We start from the raw sequence: 12,741 nt of genomic DNA, 5'->3' as shown, positions 1-12,741 counted from the left end.
GAGTGGGACACTAATCCAGACACTTACTAGAAATCTCGCTACGACCAACAACGAGCCATCAAACAGTCAAAATGTCAATACAGGACTAAGATTGACTCCTACTACGCCGGCTTTGATGCTCATCGGATGTGGCAGGGCTTGCAAACTATCAGGGATTACATAGGAAAACCTAGCCATGAGCTGCCCAGTAATACGAGCCTACCAGACGAGCTAAATACCTTCTATGCTCACTTCGAGGCAAGCAACACTGAACCATGCATGAGAGCACCAGTTGTTCCGGACAACTGTGTGATCTCGCTCTCCGTAGCCGATGTGAGTAAGACCTTTAAACAGCTTAAAATTCACAAGGCCGCCGGGCGAAACGGATTACCAGGACACGTGTTCAGAAGATGCGCTGACCAGCTGGCAAGTGTATTCTGACATTTTCAACCTCTCCCTGACCCAGTCTGTAATACCTACATGTTTCAAGCAGATGACCATAGTCCCTATGCCCAAGAATGCCAAGGTAACTTGTCTAAATGACTATCGCCCCGTAGCACGCACATCTGTAGCCATGAAATACTTTGACTGTCTGGATCCTCGACTTCCTGATGAGGTGGTAAGGGTAGGCAACAACACATCTGCCACGCTGATCCTCCACACAGGAGCCCCTCAGGGGTGTGTTCTTAGTCCCCTCCTGCATTATTAAGTTTGCTGACGACACAACAGTGGTTAGCCTGGCCGAATACGCCCTCCTCCACACCAACAGGGCTGTAGCGGAGTGGGTCTTGAGCTCCAAGTTCCTCCACATCACTAAGGACTTATCATGTTCCCGACACACCAACACAGTCATGAAGAAGGCATGACAAATACCTCTTCCGCCTCAGGAGGCTGAAAAGATTTGGCATGGGTCCTCAGACCCTTAAAACGTTCTAAAGCTGCACCATTCAAAGCATCTTGACTGGCTGCATCACCGCCTGGTACGGCCACTGCTTGGCATCCGACCGCAAGAGGCTACAGACGGTAGTGCGAACAACACAGTACATCACTGGGGCCGAACTTCCTGCCATCCAGGACCTCTATACCAGGCGGTGTCAGAGGAAGGCCCTAAACATTTTCATAGACTCCAGCCCCCCAAGTCATAGACTGTTCTCTCTGCTACCACACAGAAAGCAGTACCGATACATCAAGTCTGGAACCAACAGGACCCTGAACAGTGTCTACCCTCAAGCCATAAGACTGATAAATAGTTAGTCCAGGTAGCTATTGGTTAACTATTTAACTACCTGCATTAACCCTTTATGTACTAACTCTTGTGACTCATCAGATACGTTGCTGCTGAAGTTGTTATTCTCTATCCTGTTGCATAGTCACTTTATCCCTCCCTATATGTACATATCTAAATCAACTACCTCGTACCCATCGACTCGGTACTGGTACCCCTTGTTGCATAGTCACTTTATCCCTCCCTATATGTACTGTATATATCTACCTCGTACCCATCGACTCGGTACTGGTACCCCTTGTTGCATAGTCACTTTATCCCTCCCTATATGTACTGTATATATCTACCTCAACTACCTCGTACCCATCGACTCGGTAGTGGTACCCCTTGTTGAATAGTCACTTTATCCCTCCCTATATGTACTGTATATATCTACCTCAACTACCTCGTACCCATCGACTCGGTACTGGTACCCCTTGTTGAATAGTCACTTTATCCCTCCCTATATGTACTGTATATATCTACCTCGTACCCATCGACTCGGTACTGGTACCCCTTGTTGCATAGTCACTTTATCCCTCCCTATATGTACTGTATATATCTACCTCGTACCCATCAACTCGGTACTGGTACCCCTTGTTGCATAGTCACTTTATCCCTCCCTATATGTACTGTATATATCTACCTCGTACCCATCGACTCGGTACTGGTACCCCTTGTTGCATAGTCACTTTATCCCTCCCTATATGTACTGTATATATCTACCTCGTACCCATCGACTCGGTACTGGTACCCCTTGTATATCATCCATATGTACTCTATATATCTACCTCAACTACCTCGTAGCCATGCACATCGACTCGGGGCGGGTATCCTGTGTATATAACATTGGGAATGTATTCCTTATGTTATTATAGTGGTTATTTCTATATTTTTCTCTCTGCATTGTTGGGAAGAGCCCATAAAAAAGCATTTCACTGTTAGTCGACACCTGCTGTTTACGAAGCATTCGACAAATACAACTTGTCAATGATAAAAAAAAGTTGGCTATTCAGCGGGTTGGGGACGGGATAGGACTTGAAATGTGTAGGCAACAACATTATCACACCTCTAACATTGTATAGGACCAGGCTAAAATACAAGGTTGATATCTGATATTGTAACTAAGTATATAGATCTCACACACACACACACACACACACACACACACACACAGATGTGGGCAGTCAGTGATTTCATAATGACAGACACAGTCTGGTGGTTGAGAGAGGGGACCCTATTGCCTACATTGCGCACTAAGTTTGACCAGAGCCCTATGGAACCTATTTCCTACACAGCGCACTGCCGGAGCCCTAATGGATCCTGTTCAAACGAAGTGCACTATATAGAAAAGAGGCTGTCATTTGGGACGTAGCCAGAGTCTGGGGGTGGAGCAGACAGAGGGCCCTAATTGGGCAGGTCAGATACCAGACCAGACATGATTTTAAAAAGCCAGAGAGAAGAGAGACACTACCTATATAAGAATGATCAAAGTTCAGCGGATGGTGGAAGAACCCATCTCAATTTAAAGCAGCTCACTGATATAGCCTGGTCCTGTACTGTCTAGTCCCTGTATCACTGGTATAGCCTGGCCCTGTACTGTCTAGTCCCTGTATCACTGGTATAGCCTGGCCCTGTACTGTCTAGTCCCTGTATCACTGATATAGCCTGGTCCTGTACTGTCTAGTCCCTGTATTACTGATATAGCCTGGTCCTGTACTGTCTAGTCCCTGTATCACTGATATAGCCTGGTCCTGTACTGTCTAGTCCCTGTATTACTGATATAGCCTGGTCCTGTACTGTCTAGTCCCTGTATTACTGATATAGCCTGGTCCTGTACTGTCTAGTCCCTGTATCACTGGTATAGCCTGGCCCTGTACTGTCTAGTCCCTGTATCACTGATATAGCCTGGCCCTGTACTGTCTAGTCCCTGTATTACTGATATAGCCTGGTCCTGTACTGTCTAGTCCCTGTATCACTGATATAGCCTGGTCCTGTACTGTCTAGTCCCTGTATTACTGATATAGCCTGGTCCTGTACTGTCTAGTCCCTGTATTACTGATATAGCCTGGTCCTGTACTGTCTAGTCCCTGTATCACTGGTATAGCTTGGCCCTGTACTGTCTAGTCCCTGTATCACTGATATAGCCTGGCCCTGTACTGTCTAGTCCCTGTATCACTGATATAGCCTGGTCCTGTACTGTCTAGTCCCTGTATTACTGATATAGCCTGGTCCTGTACTGTCTAGTCCCTGTATCACTGATATAGCCTGGTCCTGTACTGTCTAGTCCCTGTATTACTGATATAGCCTGGCCCTGTACTGTCTAGTCCCTGTATCACTGATATAGCCTGGTCCTGTACTGTCTAGTCCCTGTATTACTGATATAGCCTGGTCCTGTACTGTCTAGTCCCTGTATCAATGATATAGCCTGGTCATGTACTGTCTAGTCCCTGTATTACTGATATAGCCTGGTCCTGTACTGTCTAGTCCCATTATCACTGATATAGCCTGGTCCTGTACTGTCTAGTCCCTGTATCACTGATATAGCCTGGTCCTGTACTGTCTAGTCCCTGTATTACTGATATAGCCTGGTCCTGTACTGTCTAGTCCCTGTATTACTGATATAGCCTGGTCCTGTACTGTCTAGTCCCTGTATTACTGATATAGCCTGGTCCTGTACTGTCTAGTCCCTGTATTACTGATATAGCCTGGTCCTGTACTGTCTAGTCCCTGTATCACTGATATAGCCTGGCCCTGTACTGTCTAGTCCCTGTATTACTGGTATAGCCTGGTCCTGTACTGTCTAGTCCCTGTATTACTGATATAGCCTGGCCCTGTACTGTCTAGTCCCTGTATCACTGATATAGCCTGGTCATGTACTGTCTAGTCCCTGTATTACTGATATAGCCTGGTCCTGTACTGTCTAGTCCCTGTATCACTGATATAGCCTGGCCCTGTACTGTCTTGTCCCTGTGTCACTGATATAGCCTGGCCCTGTACTGTCTCGTTCCTGTATCACTGATATAGCCTGGCCCTGTACTGTCTAGTCCCTGTATCACTGATATAGCTTGGCCCTGTACTGTCTAGTCCCTGTATTACTGATATAGCCTGGCCCTGTACTGTCTAGTCCCTGTATCACTGATATAGCCTGGCCCTGTACTGTCTAGTCCTTGTATCACTGATATAACCTGGTCCTGTACTGTCTAGTCCCTGTATCACTGATATAGCCTGGCCCTGTACTGTCTAGTCCCTGTATCACTGATATAGCCTGGTCCTGTACTGTCTTGTCCCTGTATCACTTATATAGCCTGGCCCTGTACTGTCTAGTCCCTGTATCACTGATATAGCCTGGCCCTGTACTGTCTAGTCCCTGATATAGCCTGGCCCTGTACTGTCTAGTCCCTGTGTCACTGATATAGCCTGGCCCTGTACTGTCTAGTCCCTGTATTACTGATATAGCCTGGCTCTGTACTGTCTAGTCCCTGATATAGCCTGGCCCTGTACTGTCTAGTCCCTGTATTACTGATATAGCCTGGCCCTGTACTGTCTAGTCCCTGATATAGCCTGGCCCTGTACTGTCTAGTCCCTGTATTACTGATATAGCCTGGCCCTGTACTGTCTAGTCCCTGTATTACTGATATAGCCTGGCCCTGTACTGTCTAGTCCCTGTATTACTGATATAGCCTGGCCCTGTACTGTCTAGTCCCTGTATCACTGATATAGCCTGGCCCTGTACTGTCTAGTCCCTGTATTACTGATATAGCCTGGCCCTGTACTGTCTAGTCCCTGTATTACTGATATAGCCTGGCCCTGTACTGTCTAGTCCCTGTTTCACTTAATGCTTATCTTTTCTTTTATTGGATTTTTGGGCTGATTTCTCCTTTTGAGCAGCCAACAATTTGTTCATCATATGTCATAATTATGGATTTAAGTTTTTCCTGATCAAGTGACCTGACCAGGATTAACTCAGGACTCTAATCAGAAGCCCAGTCCATTAGACCTGACCGGGATTAACTCAGGCCTCTAATAGGGGATTGGTCAAGTCTGACTGCTCCCTGATATGTGTCTGCTCCCAGACCCTAGCCTGCTCCCAGACCCTAGCATGCTCCCAGACCCTAGCATGCTCCCAGACCCTAGCCTGCTCCCAGAGCCTAGCCTGCTCCCAGACCCTAGCATGCTCCCGGATCTGTTTGTGCTCTTGCTAACTCCATTGATCCTTGTCAAGCCAACATGTTTTCCATCATCAATATAAGCCAAGGATTTGGCCTGATAATACAAGCACTCCGGCTATAAGAAACCTAGTGTAGACCAACTATATTTGGTCATATGCACACCCGGCCTGTCTAATGTGTAATGGAAGAATGCGTTTTGAAGTTCAGGTCCTTCAGAAAGTATTCACACCCCTTGATTTATTCCACATGTTATTGTGTTACAGCCTGAATTCAACATGGATTCAATTGTTGCTTTTTCCTCTCACCCATTTCCACACTACACCCCGTAATGACAAAGTAAAAACAGGTTTTTTAGAAATGTTTGCAAATGTATTGAGAATTAAATACATAAATATCTCATTTACATTAATATTCACACCCCTGAGTCAGTGCACGTTAGAATCACCTCAGTCAACGATTACATCTGTGAGTCTTTTTGGGTAGGTCTCTAAAAGATTTGCACACGTGGAATGTACAATATGTTTTAAGTTGGTTGTTGATCATTGCTAAACATTTTCAATTCTTGCCATAGATTTTCAAGCTGATTTAAGACAAAACTGTTACTATGGTGACCAAGTGTGCTCTCGACGAGGACGGCTGTGTAGATGAGGAGCTTCATCGAACTCAACACTAAAATTGATTTTGGCAACAGTATTTACCCATTTTGGGGCATAATGAGACTCATACAAGTGAAAGGCAGATTTTTGTTACAACCAAAAATTACACGTCTAACCGGGATAGCCGCAAACCACAGCGCACAAAGGATTCACTGCAGACACAACTGTCCAAGCTTAGCAAGAACATGGAGACTGTCTGCGGGCTAAACCAGGCTGGTACCAGATGGAAGGGAGGGGCTAAACCAGGCTGGTACCAGATGGAAGGGAGGGGCTAAACCAGGCTGGGCACAGCCAGACGCTGCAACTCGCCCACTCTGACCTTTCATGCCTCCAAAATCGGAGAAATGAGTTTGTCCACCCAAAATATTGAACAAGACATGTCAGAAACAAAGGAAATGGAAGGGGAAAGGAAATGGAGGAAATGGAAGGGGAAATTGATACGCTGGCCACCCGCTATAGTGAAGCAGAGGACCGTGTTGCAACATTGAAGAACGGCGCCTTCACAACAAAAGGTCAGGTAGACGAAATCCAGAAAGAATTGCAAAAATGTCAGGACCGTGTTGATAATTTGGATAACAGGGGGTGTCGCTGTAGTATTAAAATCTTAGGGGTTCCTAAGACGGCAGAAGAGAAAGACATGATACAGTTTCTACAGAGAGAAATCCTGAATATGCTGGAATGCCACGTAAGATACCAGAGGGCACACAGAGTCCCCACAGGCCCGCCCAGAAGACAGCAGACAGAGCGAGGCCACGGCCCATCATGGTCAACATGCTACGGTATCAGGTGAAGGAGGAAACTCTCAGAGCAGCGAAAGAGAAGAACGTTGACATGGCTGGGACGCTCACCCTCAGACTATTCTAATCTAATCTAATTCTATTCTATTCTATAGGAGGTAAAGAACAGAGGATACATTCAAAACAGGTCAGAACTGATCTGAAATCCACTTCATTCTGCGTTTTCCTACTATAGGGCTTTCTGTCCAGAAACAGGAGGGGCTAAACCAGGCTGGTACCAGATGGAAGGGAGGGGCTAAACCAGGCTGGTACCAGATGGAAGGGAGGGGCTAAACCAGGCTGGTACCAGATGGAAGGGAGGGGCTAAACCAGGCTGGTACCAGATGGAAGGGAGGGGCTAAACCAGGCTGGTACCAGATGGAAGGGAGGGGCTAAACCAGGCTGGTACCAGATGGAAGGGAGGGGCTAAACCAGGCTGGTACCAGATGGAAGGGAGGGGCTAAACCAGGCTGGTACCAGATGGAAGGGAGGGGCTAAATCAAGCTGGTACCAGATGGAAGGGAGGGGCTAAATCAAGCTGGTACCAGATGGAAGGGAGGGGCTAAACCAGGCTGGTACCAGATGGAAGGGAGGGGCTAAACCAGGCTGGTACCAGATGGAAGGGAGGGGCTAAATCAGGCTGGTACCAGATGGAAGGGAGGGGCTGAACCAGGCTGGTACCAGATGGAAGGGAGGGGCTAAACCAGGCTGGTATCAGATGGAAGGGAGGGGCTAAACCAGGCTGGTATCAGATGGAAGGGAGGGGCTAAACCAGGCTGGTACCAGATGGAAGGGAGGGGCTAAACCAGGCTGGTACCAGATGGAAGGGAGGGGCTAAACCAGGCTGGTACCAGATGGAAGGGAGGGGCTAAACCAGGCTGGTACCAGATGGGAGGGGCTAAACCAGGCTGGTACCAGATGGGAGGGGCTAAACCAGGCTGGTACCAGATGGAAGGGAGGGGCTAAACCAGGCTGGTACCAGATGGAAGGGAGGGGCTAAACCAGGCTGGTACCAGATGGAAGGGAGGGCCTAAACCAGGCTGGTACCAGATGGAAGGGAGGGCTAAACCCGGCTGGTACCAGATGGAAGGGAGGGGCTAAACCCGGCTGGTACCAGATGGAAGGGAGGGCCTAAACCAGGCTGGTACCAGATGGAAGGGAGGGGCTAAACCAGGCTGGTACCAGATGGAAGGGAGGGGCTGAACCAGGCTGGTACCAGATGGAAGGGAGGGGCTAAACCAGGCTGGTACCAGATGGAAGGGAGGGGTTAAACCAGGCTGGTACCATTATTGAAGGGAGGGGTTAAACCAGGCTGGTACCAGATGGAAGAGAGGGACTAAACCAGGCTGGTACCAGATGGAAGGGAGGGGCTAAACCCGGCTGGTACCATTATTGAAGGGAGGGGTTAAACCAGGCTGGTACCATTATTGAAGGGAGGGGTTAAACCCGGCTGGTACCATTATTGAAGGGAGGGGTTAAACCCGGCTGGTACCATTATTGAAGGGAGGGGTTAAACCAGGCTGGTACCAGATGGAAGAGAGGGACTAAACCAGGCTGGTACCAGATGGAAGGGAGGGGCTAAACCCGGCTGGTACCAGATGGAAGAGAGGGACTAAACCAGGCTGGTACCAGATGGAAGGGAGGGGTTAAACCAGGCTGGTACCAGATGGAAGAGAGGGACTAAACCAGGCTGGTACCAGATGGAAGGGAGGGGCTAAACCCGGCTGGTACCATTATTGAAGGGAGGGGTTAAACCAGGCTGGTACCAGATGGAAGAGAGGGACTAAACCAGGCTGGTACCAGATGGAAGGGAGGGGCTAAACCCGGCTGGTACCATTATTGAAGGGAGGGGTTAAACCAGGCTGGTACCAGATGGAAGAGAGGGACTAAACCAGGCTGGTACCAGATGGAAGGGAGGGGCTGAACCAGGCTGGTACCAGATTGAAGGGAGGGCTAAACCCGGCTGGTACCAGATGGAAGAGAGGGACTAAACCAGGCTGGTACCAGATGGAAGGGAGGGGCTAAACCAGGCTGGTACCAGATTGAAGGGAGGGGTTAAACCAGGCTGGTACCAGATGGAAGAGAGGGACTAAACCAGGCTGGTACCAGATGGAAGGGAGGGGCTGAACCAGGCTGGTACCAGATGGAAGAGAGGGACTAAACCAGGCTGGTACCAGATGGAGTCTGAAGCCTATGGGGGATTCTCGCCCTGGCTCAGAATATTTAGCACAGTGAGACTACTGTCGAAGGACCGCCCCACTGTTAGAAACTCCAAAACATTGCGGGGTAAATTGCACAGAGGTGGACGTTGGGACCAGAAGAAATCACCTCAGGCCCCTCTGTGGCACAATAAGCGCATCCTAATTGGAGGTAAAACCATCCTTTGTGAACAGTGGTAATATCTAGGGATGACTTGTCTGTTGGCTCTATTTAACCGTACTAAACTATTCTTAAACTTGGCCCAGATTTCTAATAAGTATAATCTGCCACAGGATCAATATTGGAGGCATCTCCAATTGCAAAGTTCTTTGTCAAAATGGCTGGGAAGCTCCCTTACCTGTCCCATAGCCAGCCTGTCCCATAGCTAGCCTGTCCCATAGCCAGCCTGTCCCATAGCCAGCCTGTCCCATAGCCAGCCTGTCCCATAGCTAGCCTGTCCCATAGCCAGCCTGTCCCATAGCCAACCTGTCCCATAGCCAGGATGTCCCATAGTCAGCCTGTCCCATAGTCAGCCTGTCCCATAGCCAATCTGTCCCATAGCCAACCTGTCCCATAGCCAACCTGTCCCATAGCCAGTCCGATTGAAGAATTACTAACCAAGCCATTAACACGCAAGGGGGTGGCTCTGAGAATCTATCACCTGCTACAGGAACAAATATCTGACCCCCTAAACAAGGTTAAGCGCTTACTGTGAAGACATTGGAAGAAAGACTATCCCCTTCCCTTTGATGAGTGGGTCACTACCATGGCAAAGCTGGACTGGCTAGTTATGAGAGTTTGCTACCCGCTTCTGGGTTAACTAGACCACTTTGTATATACGTGGGCCCCTTCGGCAGGTATCCTAGTGGTTAGAGCGTTGGGCCAGTAACCGAATGGTTGCTGGATCGAATCCCTGAGCTGACAAGGAAAACAATCTGTCATTCTGGCCCTGAGCAAGGCAGTTAACCCACTGTTCCCCGGGCGCTGAAAACGTGTAACATAACAAAAATGTGGAAAAAGTCAAGGGGTGTGAATAGTTTCTGAAGGCGCTGTATTGACCCTGGTTTATAAACGTCTCTAACTCTTGGGCATATGTTTGTGGTGCAGTCGATGGCGCACTGGGCTTCGGGCCAGACGGTTAAGGGTTCAAACCGTGCTCCCTGCCTGTTCCATTACAATGTATCACACCGAACAAAAATATAAAACGCAACATGTAAAGTGTTGGTTTCCTTTGTTTTATGAATTGAAATAAAATACCCTATACATTTTCCATAAGCACAAAAAGCTCATTTCTCACACGTGTTTACATTCCTGTTAGTGAGCATTTCTCCTTTGTCAAGATGAACCATCCACCTGACAGGTGTGGCATATCAAGAAGCTGATTAAACTGCATGATCCTTACACAGGTGCACCTTGTGCTGGGGACAATAAATGGCCACTCTAAAATGTGCAGTTTTGTCACACAACACAATGCCACAGATGTCTAAAGTTTTGAAGGTGCGTGCAATTGGCATGCTGACTGCAGGAATGTCCATCAGATTTGTTGCCAGATAATTGTGCGTTCATTTTTCTACCATAAGCCACCTCCAACATTGTTTTAGAGAATTTGGCAGTACGTCCAACTGGCCTCACAGCCGCAGACCACGTGTAACCAGGCCAGCCCAGGACCTCCACATCCGGCTTCATCAGACCAGCCACCCGGACAGCTGCTGAAACTGAGGAGTATTTCTGTCTGTAATAAAGCCCTTTTGTGGGGAAAAACTCATTCTGATTGGCTGGGCCTGGCTCCCCAGTGGGTGGGCCTGTCTTCAAAGTCCCCCTGGCCAGTCATGTGACATCCATAGATTAGGAAGTAATGAATTAATTTCAATTGATTGATTTCATTATATGAACTGTAAATCTGTAAAATTGTTGAAATTATTGCATTTATATTTGTATTTTCAGTATAGATAAGCAGGCTATACTTTCTTTAAGGCTTCCTTCACAAAATCAAGGGGACACAGACAGTGTCCTCTTGACATAACATAAAATGAATAGCAAGAGCTAGTGTCCAATTAGTCCATTTCATGGACTGTCAATGTTAAGCACTCCTAAACAGTCCATCTTGGGCTATAGAGTCCAATGTATTTCATTTTCCATTGGGTCCCTTTGGACACGGAGAAAAGCTACTTAACATCCGCTGGTTTCCTTAATCCACGAGGTCACAGGTACTGTCCAAACATCGAATAAAAATACGTTTGGGGACTGTAGACTAAACATTTTTTAATAGCGATATTATGAATGTATTTTCCTTTTTCATAGTCTAACCATCGACATAGCCTTCATACAACAACGCGTAACGGTCAGAATACGATCTTGTTTTGTCTTTATAATAAGGCTATCATTGGTACAACTCTGAAAATATGACACTCACCTCTTGTAGTGTCCGTGGCTGTTCGCGCTACTGTTAGCACATGAGACTGTCTTCAACAGTGGATGATTTCTATCAGAATCTCCTTCGGTAGAACAACGTTTTGTTGAATCGCTTTCATTGAAATACAGACTTCTGTGAGTCATTTCTTGTCAATCTCAACCCTCTGATCGTCAACAGAAGCGCACAGACAAAGACGCTGCTAACCACCGAAGTCCACTCCTGGAATGGACGGACGCTGAGCCCAGAATACGCGCGTCCATACCCTGACCACTACCTTATACGGTTGATGGTGACGTTCTTTGACGATAATAATGGTGTGTGCTGTAGTAGGATCATCTGCTCATTACCGTTGTGAATGGGGTCCAGTTTGAAATGACCCTGTTTATTGCCAACTTGTCAAAAAGTAATTTTTTTCACATAGGCCTACAAATCATAGTGCTCAGGGCACAAGTTTAGCTTTCAGTCCCATGGGTAAAAGGCATAGCCCCCCTCCCGTGCCTAAAATCTCAATCAGTATGGATTTCCCAAATCGAACATGTACAGACAATATTGCTTTTTTATATAATTTACTAATGGGGGAGAGGGGAGCATATAGAATTGTTTTAAGGTCATACCATGGATCATTTAGATATTTGATTTTGAAATATAGGACCCCTTTAGGTATTAAAAATGATTTATAAAAAAAATGATATGATAAAACATTGAATTTGGCCTTTACTACTATAGAAATGCATTGAATAACATTCATAAATGGCAACAAAAAACTGTAATAAAAATGAATCAGTGTCTGTCCTATATCTAGGAGATATATGAAAGCTCAGGAAATATATACTTTTCTTTACACATATTTAACCCCATTTTTTTGGTAGGAACTAAACTACCTCAATACTAACCTTACTTTTTTTTTACCTTCAGATGAGTCTTGTGACACTTGTGGGAGAACACCATCATTTTTGTGAGAATCTCCCCTTTCCACAATGGGGTCCAGCGGCGGATTTAGGTATAGGCGACATTCGCAGCCGCGCAAGGCGGCATCTTGCATGGGGCGGCACGGGGCGGCCGCACAAAACAAATCAAAATGGACATTTTGCGCGACATGTTTTCTATCCCTCATTTTCACATCACATCTATGATATCATGTCACCTGTGTGGGACTGTGAGTCAGTTAACCTTGTCGGGGTGGGCGGATTCTAGTTTATGAGCTAGGCAGGTCTCCCACTCAGAGGTACGAGATGAGGAGGGGGCGGGGGAATCTGTCATTAACAACTCAGGAAGAATGTTT

At 47.1% G+C, this 12,741-nt stretch overlaps 1 protein-coding gene across 1 annotated transcript in view; it reads right to left on the bottom strand.

Annotated features, from left to right (window-relative positions):
- Window positions 1-11,722, bottom strand: part of trpc6b (transient receptor potential cation channel, subfamily C, member 6b) — an 81,964-nt gene extending 70,242 nt beyond the window's left edge. Inside the window, exon 1 of the mRNA XM_071357946.1 lies at window positions 11,460-11,722. Within this exon, the coding sequence (XP_071214047.1) occupies window positions 11,460-11,602 (143 nt within the window). The 5' untranslated portion in view covers window positions 11,603-11,722. The remainder of the gene's footprint in view (window positions 1-11,459) is intronic.
- Window positions 11,723-12,741: the final 1,019 nt, after the last annotated feature.

Source organism: Salvelinus alpinus, chromosome 21 (assembly GCF_045679555.1).
Source record: "Salvelinus alpinus chromosome 21, SLU_Salpinus.1, whole genome shotgun sequence".
Lineage (NCBI taxonomy): Eukaryota > Metazoa > Chordata > Actinopteri > Salmoniformes > Salmonidae > Salvelinus > Salvelinus alpinus.
Note: the sequence above shows the minus strand (reverse complement) of the source record. Positions and strands in the feature narration are given on the sequence as shown.